Source organism: Callospermophilus lateralis, chromosome 17 (assembly GCF_048772815.1).
Source record: "Callospermophilus lateralis isolate mCalLat2 chromosome 17, mCalLat2.hap1, whole genome shotgun sequence".
Classification (NCBI taxonomy): Eukaryota; Metazoa; Chordata; class Mammalia; order Rodentia; family Sciuridae; genus Callospermophilus; species Callospermophilus lateralis.
The window spans coordinates 55,325,024-55,341,503 of NC_135321.1; the positions used below are offsets into that span (position 1 = coordinate 55,325,024).

Here is a 16,480-nt window from a genome sequence, read left to right on the forward strand (position 1 = left end):
GAAAGCAAGGACTCTGGCATGTTGGTATAGGTTTTTTCTTTAACTCTTAAAACAATTATGTCTATTATAGTTTATTTTCTGTTTATCCTTTGAATTGTGTAGCCACTTATCTAACACAGTTTTAAAATCTGAAACAAGTGTATAGGACCACCTGATATTGCATGTATTTTAGGAAAATAGAACATAGAACATTAATTTTTCTGGGGGGGTAATTTAGTACTATTTTTTGATCTGTGTTCTCTATGGAGAGAGCCATTTAATACTTTGTGCATTTGATAAAAGCTGCCTTAAATGGGGTCATTCTGTATTTAGAACAAATGAGAAAATGTTCCAGAAAACTCCTCAAGGAGTCTTATAGTCGTTTTACAAAATAACTTTAAATGGACTATAATTACAACAATAGGAACGATTGCCTAGGGTGTATAAGTCAATTTAACCTGTAAAAGGAAGAACAATTCAAAATGTGTGTTTATCTTAAAGGTTTATGAAATTAACATTTGATTGTCCTCCATTGCTTCTTAGAAGCAGCACTTTCAGGAGCTTATTTACAGTACAGTTCATTTATTAGTCAGTGTGTTGTTTACTTACTTGATAGATATAAGTGAAAATTCATAGACTTGAAAGAGCGTGGACTTTAGATGCAGACCTTGGTTGAATTACTAGCCCTGCACTGAAACTCTGGGATGTTTTGGGGAGCTATCTGACCACCTAAAACTGTCATTTGTAAAAATAGGAATGCATTGTTCAGGATTTAGTCAGGAGACAGAAACAGTACAGTAACTTGGATAGGGAAAATTAATATAAAGAATAATGAACTTGCTGGACCTGGTGGTGTATACCTGTAATCCCAGTGTCTTAAAAGGCTGAAGTAGGCCAGCCACATCAACTCAGCAAGATCTTGTCTCAAAAAGTGACAAAGGACTGGGGATGAAGAAAGAAAAAAGGAAACAAAGAACGAAGGGATGAAGAGAGGGAGGGAGGAAGAAGAAAATAAAGAACTATAATGGGGTATTGGAATAGGAGAGCTTGGGGTAGTACAGATGAATGAGTGCTCTACAGAATAAAGGAATAGTAGATGTATTGGAACAGTCTCTGTTCATACATCTTGGCAGATGTAGAGCCAAGCAGGAGACCCAGGGCAGGGCTGTGGCCCAGTAGATGGAAGAGTAGTCACTATAAGGCTGTACCTGCAAACTTTGGAGGGAATATGCCTTTTTGGAGGGGAAGCAGGGGGCAGAAAAAGCTGTGAATGGGAGGTATTCCACTGGGGCCTGCTGTTACAATCCCCAGAAGAGGTGCAGAGGCAAGTTGCTATCGCTGGAGGAGTCAGGCTCCAAGAAGTCCCCTGCATGGTGTGCTGAGGATCCTGCCAGGGAGTTGAGTGAGGCCAACCCCTCCCTCATGCTGGGTCTCTCTCATACCCTCTACTGAGAATCTTATCTTCTGGTGCATTGGGCCTGACACATTTTTACAGAGCAAGTGATGAAAGGTGTGTATAGACTTGAGAGGTATAATATATGTTGATAACTGGTACATAGATAGTTCTTTAGGAAAATTAAATAAGCTGATACATATACATACTTGCATGGTTTTGGTTTTGCAGTGAGTTCTTTGAATCAGACATCTTGAGATGAGTGTCTTTCTCTGGCTGTGAAGAATAAATAATAGCCATATTATCTCTTAGATAGCATGTAGATGATACCAGGTCCATATGAGGCAATAGTAGATGTCAGTAGCAAAGAACTTTGTAGATCAGGGGGTTTTCTCTGAGTATTGAGTTTTGATTAATAACTTCAAGCTAAATAAACAGTATTAAGTAGCGGCTCTCACTCCCAAATCTTACAGACTACAAGTAGCAACTTTGAAGGAATCCTGAAATCACTTTAGTAGACCTAGAGCTGCCTATTGCAAAACCAGGTGGAACATAGTAAAAAATATTCACACATCTCAGTAGAGATACATTTGGTTAATTAAGAGTGCATGTAGGAGGGCTGGGTCAAGATGGCATGAATGGATCACAATCAAAAACAAATTTTAACAATATCTTTCAATGGTTGGCCCTAATCCTTGTCAGTTTGTCTTCCTTTGTCTTTTCTCCAGGCCTGGAGATTCAGTAGGACATAGAATGATGACATAAAAAATTTCATAGGGTTCCCTTTTGGGTAAAAGCAGGCCAGTTCTTCACACCTTATACCTTAAAGATTTCATACTATTGTTGTAGTCATTTCTGCTACTCCAAAGAAAGAAGAAAGTTAAATTTTGTTCAATATGCAAATGACAGTATTTTATTTTCTTAAATTAGGAGTGACCTTTATAGGCAACTAGCCTTGCCATCTAATTATTGCCAGGATAAAAAAAAGTTAAAGCCATAATTTGTGGAGACTTCATTAACATTTAACTGGCTTATAGTTTCAACCATAATAAAAATGAACATGTTCAATGATTAGACACCTTTTCCAGCTGTTTTATGTTGGGATACCCCCAGAAGAATTAGGCAAGGTATTTTGTGAGTCTGTATAAAGATTGTTTTTATCATTTTGATGGAAGTTACATTGTACTTCTTTTAAAAATTTCCAGGCAAAAATTATTGCAGCTAGATCCTACATAGAATTTGGGGGAATTCATTGCCTCTTCTTTTAAAAAGTGTTCACTGGGTGCTTAGTAAGTAGCAGCTCTAGGGGATACCAAGGCAAGAAAGATATAGTTAGAAAATCAGTATTGCTTTTGAGCATAATTCCAACCCTGTCCATGGCCTTTCAGATAACATTTCTTAAAATCTGTAGTTTTCATGAAAATATATCTGGGGGTTTGACTCCAGAGAGTATATATTTTGCTGCTTTGCCAGCTGCCCTGAAAACCAAAACTTAATTGCTCTCTTTTTAATTGGTTGTTTTAATTCAGTTGTCACTTCCTTTAATCTTATTTAGCTGAAAAAATCACCTTTGCTATCTTCATGGTCCCACCAATAAAGATTGTTGTGCATGGGGGTATATCCTAGGACCATTGGAAATTCTATGGTTGATTCTATTTTCAAGGGGTTAAGTAACCAGACATGGGTCCAAAAAGAACTATATCATATTTTTATATTTCCTTTCAAGTGATAAAACAGCTTTGTGTAATGGTAAAGTTATGTCCCCTCACAGGCCTTGTATTCGTCTACTGGGTTTGCTCTCAGCCACACATGCTATTGCCTTGGTATCTGGGTCCATCTTCAGTGCCAGCAGCCATCTTGTAAACTAGATATTTAACCAGCCTTTGCTGTTCGGTGGATGTTTATAGTTATTTCTCTCTGTTTAAGATTTTATGAAAGGACTTCCACAGGAGTGCTGTTTCCATGAAGTCTCTTTATATCAAAATTTATGATTATTTCATTCTTTTGGACTATTTTTCATGGCACTGCTGATGGGATTATCCCTTTAGTACTTGAAGCTATCCTCTGAGTCAAAATTAGGGTTTGCAACTAAGGTGGGGGGAAATACCATTACTATTTTGTGCAATCTTTTATCATTTTTTATCCTAAATTGGAAAGTTGTTAGCATTAGGCACTCAATGAATTCTCTTTGCATCTGAACTTATTAAAATCCAGTAAGAGGGAAATACAAATGATTGATGGTTGTCAAGGTAAAACTTTTGAGTTCAGTGTTCTACCCTTTATAATGACTTTCAGGTTTTCAGATGAAGGTTTACTTGAGACTAGAAGTGTTAGAAATGTTAGTGAAGTCATTGAGTCGATTTCACCCTCATCCCTGGAACTAATGACTTAAGAAAAGGCTAGAAAGCTGGGAGAGACCATTTAAAACAGTTCAGAGTTCCTGGATTCTGCCCCATGTAACATTTAACAGCACTTGGGAGGCAGACATTGAGAGCATGCCTATCACATTTGCAGACACAGACTGAGTATCCCTTGTGAGAAGTGCTTGGGATCAGACATGTTTTAGATTTTGGATTTTTTAAAATTGCATATACATAGTGAGGTGCTATGGGGATGGGACCCAAGTCTGAACACAGAGTTCATTTATGTTTCACATATACCTTATATACATAGCCTGAAGCTAATTTTATGCAGTATTTTTAGTGTACCTGAATTTTGAATGTGACCCATCACATGAAGTCAGGTGTGAAATTTTTCACTTTTGGCATCAAATTGATACTCAGAAATTTTCAGATTTTTGCAGACTTTGGATTTTCAGGTGAGAGATGCTCAACCTACAATGTAAATTTAGGCAGGATGACTAGTAACTGAGCAACAGGGTCAGTATTCTGAAAGCTCTCCACAGGCCACGATGATGCACTGAAAATGAGGTGGGGTTTAGGGAGAATGTCAGTCCTGTGTTTTAATTCAGAAAAATTACCTCATCATAGAAGAGAAACAACTCTGGAAAGGATGAATGGATATGAAGGCTCCCAGCAGCTCAGAAAGGACAAGTGCCTTATGTGGGCTGTTGAAAAAGCAGAGGTCAGGGGAAGCAGCCAGTTGAAATCTGGCGTTTTGGACTAGTGTTCAAAGAACAGCTGCCATGCTACTAAAAGTCTGAAACGCATCTAGTAGGAGGAATTCAAGGGGGGAAAAAGCTTGTTTTGCTTAGAGAAATAAAGGCTTAGAACATCACAACTATTTTCAGATGATTGCATTTTCTGATATTTTTACCATTTCTTCATGGATGGGACTAAGATAAATGGATTTCCTTCTCAATAAGCAAATTTGGGCCTTTTTAAGGTGCATTGTCTGTGTGATAAGTATATGTTACAAAGTTTTGAGTGTCACACTTTTCAAAGACCGTCTCCATGGAATTGACTTGAGCATTTGCATGGAAGTTAGATCAGGTGATCCCCAACATCTGTTTTCTATTCTATTTTCTTGCCACCAGGGATACATTACAAACATAGTGGAATAATATTCTTAAATTTATGTTTTCTTGAGCCAGATCTTTTTTTTTTTTTTGGTACCAGGGATTGAACTCAGGGGCACTCGACCACTGAGCCACATCTCCAGCCCTATTTTGTATTTTATTTAGAGACAGGGTCTCACTGAGTTGCTTAGCACCTCACTTTTGCTGAGGTTGGTTTTGAACTCGCAATCCTCCTGCCTCAGCCTTGCTAGACTCTGGAATTACAGTTGTATGCCACTGTGCCCTGCTTGACCCAGATCTTAATTCTCATTGTCAAGTACTTCTATCAGTATTTTAAATTAATATGTTATTATTGTTAAGCAATGAATAATATTGATTATCCATTATATAGTGTATAGTAGAATTTTCATAGTCATTAATATGGTTGATATAATGACTCACACTCCCCATGTGACACATTTGGATAAAGAGCTGATGCTATCTATAATAATTCAGAGTAATGGACATTTAAGAGCTTGTGAGGTGAAATCTACAATCATCAATGTGCTGAATGCTGTTGATGCTGAAACAGATGAGCTGCTCTGCATATACTGCATTCTCTATTATTTTTTGTTTCCTTATTTAAATAGCTTTGTTCCTAGTAGCAAAATTGAGCAGATGTTTACCCCATGTTTATTCTTGAAATTATTTTTGCCTTATGTGGACTATAAAGTAAATTTATATTCTGTTTTAATTTTGAGACCCCTCCCCAAATCTTTGAAATATTAAAGTGAAAGCTGTTTCTATGTTAGATTTTAGAATAATCTTTTGAAAAATATTTTGTATTTTGTTCATAGTTTGTACTGCATCTTGTCTTCTACCATTGTGCCAGTGTTGTGGATGAAAACATTTCTCTATTTTTTGGGACAAATGATAAATTTTGTTGTTGTTGAAAACCCATTGAATGCTCAGGGAAGTTCTCTTAAAGTTTTGAATGCACAGTTAATTTTCTAAATTCCTATACATCTGGAAAATATGAATTTTAAAATTTCTTCCTTTTAATTTTCTTCTATAGATGTTAGATTCTTTTTTGAGAGAAACAGAATATAGTGGTAAGGGCAAGGAATGGTTAACACTCAGCAATACTTAGCAAGCATACAGTAATGTTGAAATCTACTGATCCTGAGCAAAAAAGGCAAAATTAGATTCTGGCATCAAGTAGGTGTAATCATCACAGCTCATTTTAAGAGGTCTGGTTGTCACTTAATGTTATTTTTCATTCTTTCACATGTTAGGTGGTTGCCTTTTTGATGAGCCATACAGCACATGTGGATATAGTCAAGCTGAAGATGATGACTTCAATTGGGAGCAAGTGAACACCTTGACCAAACCAACTTCTGATCCATGGATGCCATCAGGTTTGCTTTTAGTGTTAAGTTTTCTTTTTAAAGTAAAGGGAACCCGAGAGTATTAATCAATGTTCACTGGATAGTGTTGAATGATGGAGGGTGTTTTCTTTGAGTGTGGCAGTCACTGGCTGATTAGCTAGTGAAGGTGGAATAATTAAGAGGACTGATTACAAGAGTATTAACTTTATATCTCCCTCCTTACGGTCTACTTACAGTTTATTTCCTTTATCTTTGGGTACACCTTAACTAGATTAATGGGCCTCACATAGTTGATCATTTTCCAAGCAGCAGATATGGGAAATGGATGTGTTTTCTAGAAAATGTGACTCATGGATGGAATTTTACTTGGAGAATCCAAATAACAAAGTCTCTGCTGTCACAGATAGGAGACTTTGGAGGTGACTTAACATTTCTCAACCTCAGGGACTCAGTTTATACTTGGGAAGTCTCAAAAGATTGCAAGTGGTCTTGAAAACATTCAGAAAATATAATGGCAATGCATGGTTATGTACATAATTTTCCCAGTGTGGAAGTACTTAGTGAATTTTCTGCTGAGGGAAAGACATTTATTTCACTGAAAACCAGCAAGAATTCAGCTTGCATTTTGGAAAGAAGAGTACGAGATGGTGACTGATGAACTCTGGTAGTATTGCAGCCTGACCATTTTACTGGATCCCCTTTTCAGCGTGTGACCTTGAGCATCCCTTTAAAAGTTCAGATTTGCAGATTCATTCTTCAGATGGAATGATGAGCATATCACATTCAGGATTCAAACTAGTAAAATATATTATCCTGATTTGGATTTCAGATATAACATAATTTTTGTACTTTTAATGAATTTAAGCTTTTCATTAATGCTCCTACATGCAGCAAACAATACATTTAGTAAGTTAATTTTTTAAATGTAGATTTGAAACATGAGGTAGAATCTAATGCTGTTCTTACTAAGCTTTAACAATTATGGCATCCACCACATTCCTGCCTGCCTTTCCTTTAACTCCTTATAATTTCAAAGAAAGGAACACTGAGTTCTTTAGCACTGTGCCTTTGATAGGCTTCAGAACCTCTCTAGCTCTTGGCTAGTTTCCTGCAGGTCACATTCTCCCCTCTATCTCCTGTTTTCTTGTATGTGTGTGTACTTTTGGATATGGCTGTGGTGGCATCTGTGATACACCTAAGTTGTTTTTTACAATTTCAGTTCCTGCTTCCATTCTAGTCAAATGTCAGAGGGGTACACAACTGTGCTTCTCCTATTATCACTGAGTTTTCCAGGACAGGTTTGTTGCCCTGGAGGCTTTGGGTCTTGACTTTCCCTCTTGTTGAGTGCCCAGCCTATGTTTAGAGAAGCTAGGACAGCTGAGGCTTGGGGAGGGGAAGGGTGCCAGGTTTAGTCCTGGTTGATTTCTCCACAAAACACACTCACAGTTGCTTTGTTGTCTTCTCACTTGATCAAAATTTGTAATGGTTTCCTCTTTGCAGTGCTGAGGTTGGAACCCACCTGGCTAGACAAGGGCTCTACCACTGAGCTACCCTCCCAGCCCCTGGATTTGTGATTTTTCACTGTAGGTAGTTGATTTTGTTATTGCACCCCTTTTTATTGAAGTCTTATTTGAAAAATTAACTTTAAAAGAAGCCTAAACATTGAAGAAACTTTTGTAGCTGCTGCTGATTCTATTTTTGTCACAAGATGACAGACCTCCACTGATAAAAACACCTTAAGAAATCTTTTCTTGGTCCCCTTTTTCTACCTTTTGACATACCATACTGCCATCTCTCACTAAATAGTCCACTCAATTTTTTAATATATATATTTTTTAGTTGTTTATAGACCTTTATTTTATTTATTTATATGCAGTGCTAAGAATCAAACCCAGTGCCTCACACATGCTAGGCAAGCGCTCTGCCATTGAGCCACAACTCCAGCCCCAAATAGTCCACTCTTTGAATTTAAACAGAATGAGTTCCCAGCAGTGGCCATTATAAATGGTAATAAATAGCAAGCCAGGTGTGTTGTAGAACAATCAGGGAGAGAGTAGAAGGAACAACCGTCAAGCAACTTTACGGATATTTAATGTTGGATAGGTTTTGTGCCTAGTAACGATAAAGTGGGGGCATTTAAATGTTCTGTTTTATTTTATTTCTGTTGATTAGTAGATTAATTTATGGTTAAATTAGGCCTTTGCAACATGAGGTCTTTGTTTTCCATCTTCTAACACTTTCATCAATTCATCTGATTCCTGGTGGTTACAGAAAGTTTGTTCCAGACCCCAGCCCTTCCCCAAGCCCCCACCCCTGCCCCACCAACACACACAAGGTTCAGCTCATTGTTTGGATATGCGGATGTTTGGATGTCAGAGTGTAAATGAAGGGTAACACTAGCATTATCTATACCCCTCTGCTATGCTTTCAAGGATGGGTGTAGACGAGATTTTGGATAATCAATAGATGTTCTCTCAGACTAAATTTGTGCCATAATACATGCTTGCAAACACTGGTATTTCTCTTTCTACTATTTCATTAAATAAACTTTAGTTATTGTAATTTTTTGACCCCTAACATATGCTAAATATGGTGATAATTACTTTTAGAGATGGAGGATTGTAAGAAAGGACTCTTTCTCTCAATGAACTTTTACCTACTTGCGAAAAAGTTAGAAAACTACAATAACTACACAACCTAAGATTATACATAACTAGCTGTGAGACAGGTTGGAAGTGTTCTTAGAGCAGTTTTCTTAGTGTAAGCCCAGGGTATATTAACCAGATATGTAAGAAGTTAAATTCTCCAAGCAATGTTCTTAGAAATAAGAACATGTCATCTTATGAATTTACATACACAGGTTGAGCATTCCTAATCTAAAAACTTGAAATCTGAAACAATTCAAAATCTGAAACTTTTTGAGTACCCACATCACTCCACAATTGGAAAAATTGTCCACTTGCCCTCATATGATGGATTGTAGTCAAAGTACAGTTACACATATTGTATAAAATTACATCTGGGCTATGTGTTAACAGGTATACAGGAAACACAAATGAATTCCATGTTTACACTTGGGTCCCAGCCCCGATATATACTCCATCATCTCTACAAATATTTCAAAATATAAGAAAATCTCAAATCCCAAACACTTCTGGTTCAAAACATTTTGGATAAATATTCATCTTATACCATCCTAATATATGATTTTAATACTGAGTCTCCATCATGTATATATATAGCCATAAGTTTTAAATACTATTTAGTTTCAAGAGTTTTCTCTTTTTCTTCTTTTTTTTCTTCTCTTCTCTCCCACATTTTCCATTAATGTGTGCAATGTAATTTATTCCTTTCAAAAGCAGGTTCCAAAACTGGTCCTTTCATGCAAAACCAGAAGGCTAATTTAAAAAATATTTCTCAGGGTAAAGCTGTGTCAAAATTGAATATAAGGATAGAATTCTTTAATTTTATTTAAATGTTCATTTAAAATATAGTTGGACTTTTTCATGTGTGTGTGCAAGTGTGTATTTGGTCTCCCATGTGTGGGCTGGTTCTATAATGCTTTAGACCAAGAGTTGGCAAACTATGTCCTGCTGTGCAGATTCAGCCGGCTGCCAAATTTTTGTATGAATTACAAGCTGAGAATGGCACTTACGTTTATAAATGGTTGAAAAATATTAAAAAAGAATAGTAATATTTTGTGACACATGAAACTTAAATTTCAGTGTCCATAAACAAAGTTTTACTCATGCTAATTTGTTTAAATACATTTGTGGCTGATTTTAAGCTGCAAGAGCAAAGATGACTTAGAGAGACTGGTCCACAAAACCTATTATATTTAGTGTGGCCCTTTCTGAGAAATTCTGTGACCACTCTCTTAAATTAGTTAGATTAGCTTCAGCCTAGAATGGTTTTTTAGAGTCTTGCTATATATTGTCATTATTTTCTGTATTCATACTGTAATTGTTATCGTAATTGTTCACATACAGGCATTACCTCACATTTTCTTTCATGTTCAAATTGTAGGTTTTTCCAAACATTGGGCTATTAAAATCAAAGAAAATAAACAAGATTAAGGATTTTATATTTTTCCTCTTAAAATCCCATCTATTGAAAATTACATTTTTTAAAATTGTTTAATACCAAAATTTTTGTTCTACTGCTGTGATTCTGATTAACAGTTAATCCATCAAGGTGAATTTAAAAGTGATGGAGACTAAAATTTTTCTTCTTAAGTTTTAGCTTTTTACTTTTTCTGTGTCCTTTCTGACATCAGTGCCCCAGTGTTTTAAGTCAAATGCTACAGGATTTGTTTCTCTGTATTTTCATGTGTGAAGTTATTATTAATCACATTTTAAACAACTTAAATACAGTATAGAGCTTTCTAAAAGCTGACTCAATAGTTTTCTAAGTCAGTGATGTTAGCTCTGGCAATACATATTTAGGGGAAGTGAATACCACATTTTATTTAAATTTTTATATTTAAGGTCGACATTTATGTCATGGTAGATTATACTTTTGTAGCTAGCTCTGAATCATAAAGGCTTTCTCCATGTGCGAACTATGACAAACCTAGTTTCTCTTTGATTGATAAGTGAGAAGTTAATTTCATATCGATTGATCCTCTGCATTAGCAATGGGGAACATTTAAAAATATATCTTTAGTTGTAGATGAACACAATACCTTTATTTTATTTATTTAATTTTATGTGGTGCTGAAGATCCAACCCACTGACTCACACATGCTAGGCAAGCTCACTACCACTGGGCTACAAACCCAACTCAAAAATTTTTTAAATTTATCATAAGAATTACTACCGTGAGCACAAGAACCTTGATTAAGAATCCAAATAATATCCTGATACATTTTGTAAGTACTGTTGAATTCTATCCCTCTTTACACTGTAGCACATTGTATAATAATCACTTAGATTAAGTAATGACTAAGAAGTATTTTATGATGTTAAATGACCTACTTGATTGGACAGTGGTTGATGTGTATTGTTACCATGGAATATTTGTACCTTACTACTCAAGTTTTGTAAAACTGATATTTGGAAAGATCTATATCTTCTGTATAGAAAATGTGACCCTCTTTTAAAAAACAGAAAAAAATTTAAACAATAAACTTACCTATAGTGTTAATGTAAAGGTAGCTCATAATCATAACTATTTGATATTTTATAGAATTAATACTTATTTATGCTTTACATTGTCCCCTTACAATATTGAACCTCTAAAAAGTGAATTTGGACCCTAATTCTTGGAAAAGGCAATTCTTTTAATACTCTTCTAAGTGCTTCGGCATGAAATTATAGCTAGCTCATTTTGCTTTCCAATACTTAGCTTTATATGTTAGGCATGATGAGATTGCTAATTTTCATGGGGATGCTATGATTAAGGATCAAATCATGTATGTAGGTGCCTATATGAAAGGCAGACAGAAAGGCTGGGATAGAGCAGTAGTATGTCCTCTTAGTGTAATGACCCAGAAAATAGAAAAATGACTACATATATTTGTTTAGCATTAGCTTCACATTTGGGGAAAAATGATAGATTGACAGTCAAAGCAACTGAAGTTTTCTCTTTCGGTGCATTTATCAGGCACATATTTTCCTCATGCTAGAAAGGACTTTCCTATATATTCATGCTTCAGAGCTTATAGAGGGTTTAGTGAGTAATGAAGAAAAGACAACTATGAGCTTGAAAAGATTTCTTCCCCTTAAATTTCACTGCCTATCCAGTGAGAAATATTTTTTGGCACCGAATATTCAGACAGTTGTCTAATTATCTCATTTTTTCTTCAATCAGTCAACACTCTACAAATATTTATTAAACACCTGCTATGTGCTAGGCATTGTTATTGATGCTTGGGATTCCTCACTAAATGAATCAAATAAATATGCCTTTCCCAGAGCACGTGACATTCTCAGTGTTCTTGGATGGGCAAACATGATCATATGCTGTAAACCATGTTTATCTTCATTTATTAATGAGGTAGTGAATATTTAAAAGGTAATCAAAAATTCAGTTCATCAGATGTAGCACATAAAATATCAGATTTAGCTTTCCTATAGGCTTTGTTCCTTAAAACAGTAAGAAGAAGAGCAAAGACAGGAAAAAGTCTGAAGTCACAGCATGTGGGCAGCACAGGACTTTCAGATCAATCAGTCTCAGGAAACAAGGTAATCTTGTACACACAAATGACACTTAGCAGTTGACAAATTTGGCTTCTTTGCTTTATATCATTTGGTCCTTGATGGTCTTGAGAAACTGGGTGTCATTATCCTCATTTTATACCATACAAAACTGAAGTTCAAAGAAGTAAAATTTGACCCAGGCTTATTGGCGAGAAAAATAGCCTCCAGTTTTTGCTCTTCTGAGTGTCCTTGAGTGACCTTCCCATGTAAGCACATACATCTAGTGAAGGGCATAGTCTTTCATCCTGTGGCGTTTGCTTGGATCTTCTCAAAATGAGCATCAAGATTCTCCACTGAGGGGGCTATCTGCATGCCCCACCTTGGCCAGCTGCTGACTCTACCTCTTTGAAGCAGTTGACCATGGGAAAGTTCTTAATAGTCTCAGTTTTAACTCTCCTTATGTGTAAAATATTAGTAATACAGTATTCCTTCCATATCAACATCCATGGATTCAACCCACTGTAGAGTAAGATTATTTAAAATAAAATCTTTACTGAACTTGTACAGACTGTTCTCCTTATAATTTCCTAAACAATACAACAACTCTTTACAGAGCATTCAGCATTTACAACTCTTAGTTATTGTAAGTCATCTAGAGATGATTTAAAGTATATGAGACAATGTGCATAGTAAATACTATTCCATTTTATATAATGGACTTGCGCATCCATGGATTCTGGTGTCATTGTTCCCACACGTAGCATGGGATAACTATGTATGTTTATGGAGATGACCGTGGACTGTAGGTGCTGGGGTTACAGCAGATGAGTCTCTGTCTTCTCACCAGTTCTATCCCAGGAAGGAGGCAGGCAGTTGACCAATAAGCAGAGAGAATGTACAGTAATAGTGGGCTGTGCTAGGAGCCAGGGGGATAAGCAACTTCTGGATCAGAGCTTAGGGAGCCATGGAACCAGCAGACAGGTTCAGCTTTTCTGAGGAGGCAGTTTGTGGGCAGAGACCTGCAACAAGCCACCTCCAGGTGGCTTTGGAGGCTGAGTGATGCAGGCGAGTATAGGACAGGAGCAAAGGGTAAGCTTTGCTGGTAATGGTAGGGATCAAATCAGGCAGGATTCTAGAAGACTTGGGAAGACAATCAGAATTTGCCCCAGGGCTGTTGACCAGACAAGATCACACTATCCAAATCAGGAACTCATCCTCATCCCTGGCCCAGCATAATATTTAAGGAATGCATTCCTTTTCTTCTTTTTAAGTCATTTTCAGAGGGCAATTTGGTGTGAGTTTAGCTTAATTTTGACTTTCTGTGAAGTAGGCATTTTGTGCCAAAGGATTATTTTATCTTCTCAATACAGCAAATAAGAAACAGAATTTATAAGTCTTCATAAAATTTTTGAATAGATTACAAAAGTTGAAAGAATTCTCTTAAAATATTTATTGTTTTTATCAAGATGGTGGATTTGAGGTAATTGCTCTATCATTTCCTTTAATGACCAGTCTGTCTTTACAATAAAAATTATCACTTAAAATGATTGAGTGGGGAGCACTGGATCTAGCATTATTTTAGTTGACTGTATGTTTTCAGTCCCTGAACCTAGGATATAGGAACTGTTTGTTTTTGACTCTTCATTCAAGGGCTGTGTACCTAGCCCCTGCCTGACATCCACGTGTAATCTAGTCACTCTTCCTCCCAAATCTTACTCAGATCACCTGAGTGATCATTTAGCTTTTAAATGGTAAATGGTAAATGATGAGACATAGTGAAAGAAATTGGACTGGAGCTGGATTCTGTCAGCAGTTTCTAAGTTACAGAATTTAGAAAAATAACTTTAGATGACGAGAAAGAAAAAAAAGCCATTTCAGATCAGTCTTCTCTGGGGAGCTTTTAGTTCAACACCACCAGGCACACTGTGTCCTCATTTCTTCAAGGGTGTAAACAAGTGTGTTCCTTGCTGTTGTGCAGGGAGTGGGGTGTGCAAGGGCTCCTACTGGGCCAGGTCTCAGGGATGGGGCCGAGGTGATGGATCACATTTCACATTACCTCATTAAAAAAAAAGCTGTTGTAAAATATACAAAGCACACATTTTACCATTTTAATCATTGTTAGGTGTATAGTTTACTGACATTAAGTACATTCACATTGTTGCATATCTTGCACCACCATGCATCTCCTAAACCTGTACATCTTTGCAAACTGAAAATCTATACCCATTAAATAATAGTTCCTCTTCCCTCAATCCCTAGCCACCACTGTTCTGCTTTCTGTCACTATGAATCATGTTAGTAGAATCATACAGTAGTGTCTTTCCGAATCTGGCTTATTTCACTAAACATAATATTTTCAGTGATTCTATTTTTATATGCCAAAACTTTCAGAGATAAAGACTATAATGGTTTACAAAATTGTTTGACTTTTTTTGGGGGGGGTACTGTGGATTGAACTTAGGGGCACTTAACCACTGAGCCACATCCCCAGCCCCTTTTATATTTTATTTAGAGACAGGGTCTCCCTATGTTGCTCAGGACCTCACTATGTTGATGAGGTTCTCTTTGAACTTGTAATCCTCCTGCTTCAGCCACCTGAGCTGCTGGGATTATAGGCATGCACCACCACACCTGGCTTTTCTGATTTTTAATATTTAACTGTTTCATGGAAGCCAGTCTAAGCCATTGCATTATATATGATCATTTATTTTGTTAGTTTATGTCTAGTATTCAACAAATGTTTTCCTTTAAATTTCTTTTAAATTCTTGTGGTGGCAGATGGGAAACTCACAAAAAGTAAGAATAGTGGTGAGCTGTATGTTAAGTATTTGCTAAAATGTATACAGATTAGCCTATGTATATAAATATGCATTTTAATAGTTTCATTTCTTGCTTGATTCCCTGTAAAATTGTATGAAATGACTTCATAAGAGTTATATAAGGCCAAGTATTAGAATAAACAGATGGGCTATTCATGACTGATGCTGTAAGTCTTATAGTTAGCATCTGAGTAGAGGAGGGTGGGAGGGATGAGGATCACAGTGATCCGCAGTGGGACAGTTATTATCCGTGGCCCAAGACCAGCACACTACGGATGTGATTGGAACTCAGGCCCTTGTGTCCCGCTTACTGGCCTTTGTGGGACAGGTGCTGGTGTTGGGCTTGGTTACTGGAATGGAAGAGCCCCCTTTGGCAATGAGTCAAGAAAAGGGACAGTGGGTTATGAGGGACAGTCCCTCAGTTTTCTGAGCACAGATTCCTGATAGAACTGCAGTGAGCCGTGAGGGTTGGCATGGAGTGCGGATGGGGCTAATTAAAAAAAAAAATTTATTTAAAGACCAGAAAACTCAAGGGCTAAGAAACACTTGCTTCCTGGATTTAAGACAGTCCACAGAAGCTCTCTTCATGGAGAGGAGGCATCTTTGGGGAAAGATGGGTTTGGGGTGGACCATTGTCATGCAGTTGGCACAGCCCACTGGCAGGTGAATGAATTCCAGCAGATGGCATTCTAGCAGCCCTCCTGCAGACAGCCAGGATGGAGAAGGCCTGGAAAATTCTGGGTAGCCTGAGGGCTCAGATTCATTCCATTCTCATTCTGTGTCAGACCAAGCCATTGAAAGATTCCCCGAAAGTACCTTTGGGACTTTCTATCCAAAAAATTGAATAGCTAAATATGTGAAAATAAGAACTATTAGGCTTGGATTGTTATGTTAACCTTAAAACCAGGACAAAATGAAATTCTTTCCCGAGGAGCACCTGTCATGTACAAGTCATAATTCTAGGCACTGGGTATTCAGTGATAAACCAGTACCCCATTTCAAGATCTTGGAGAAGGGGTGTGGCAAGGAAATGCTCTTGTGGCAACTGCATCCAGCTATTCTGAGCCTGACCAGGCTGCTACCCAGACAGAGGCCAGTGGGGCAAGGGCAAGCAGAGAGAGCTTCCAGGAGGAGGCAGCTTCAGAAGAGGGCACAAGGGTATGGGGAGTGAGGCTGGAGCAGGTTAGAAGACAGACTTAAAGACTGTGCTGAGCTTATGAAAGATGTGAAGCAAGGAGAAGGGATTGCCATTTCTGTAGGAGAAAAAAACATATTCAACTATGTGAAGAGGAAAATTCAGAATT

General features: G+C 37.1%; 1 protein-coding gene across 5 annotated transcripts in view; it reads left to right on the forward strand.

Moving 5' to 3' along the window:
* The window catches only part of Ptprm (protein tyrosine phosphatase receptor type M), an 825,932-nt gene that overhangs the window by 163,296 nt on the left and 646,156 nt on the right, over nucleotides 1–16,480 (forward strand). For all 5 annotated transcript variants that reach the window (XM_076837052.2, XM_076837055.2, XM_076837053.2 and 2 more), the window contains exon 2: nucleotides 6,125–6,247. In XM_076837052.2, the coding sequence (XP_076693167.1) occupies nucleotides 6,125–6,247 (123 nt within the window). The remainder of the gene's footprint in view (nucleotides 1–6,124; nucleotides 6,248–16,480) is intronic.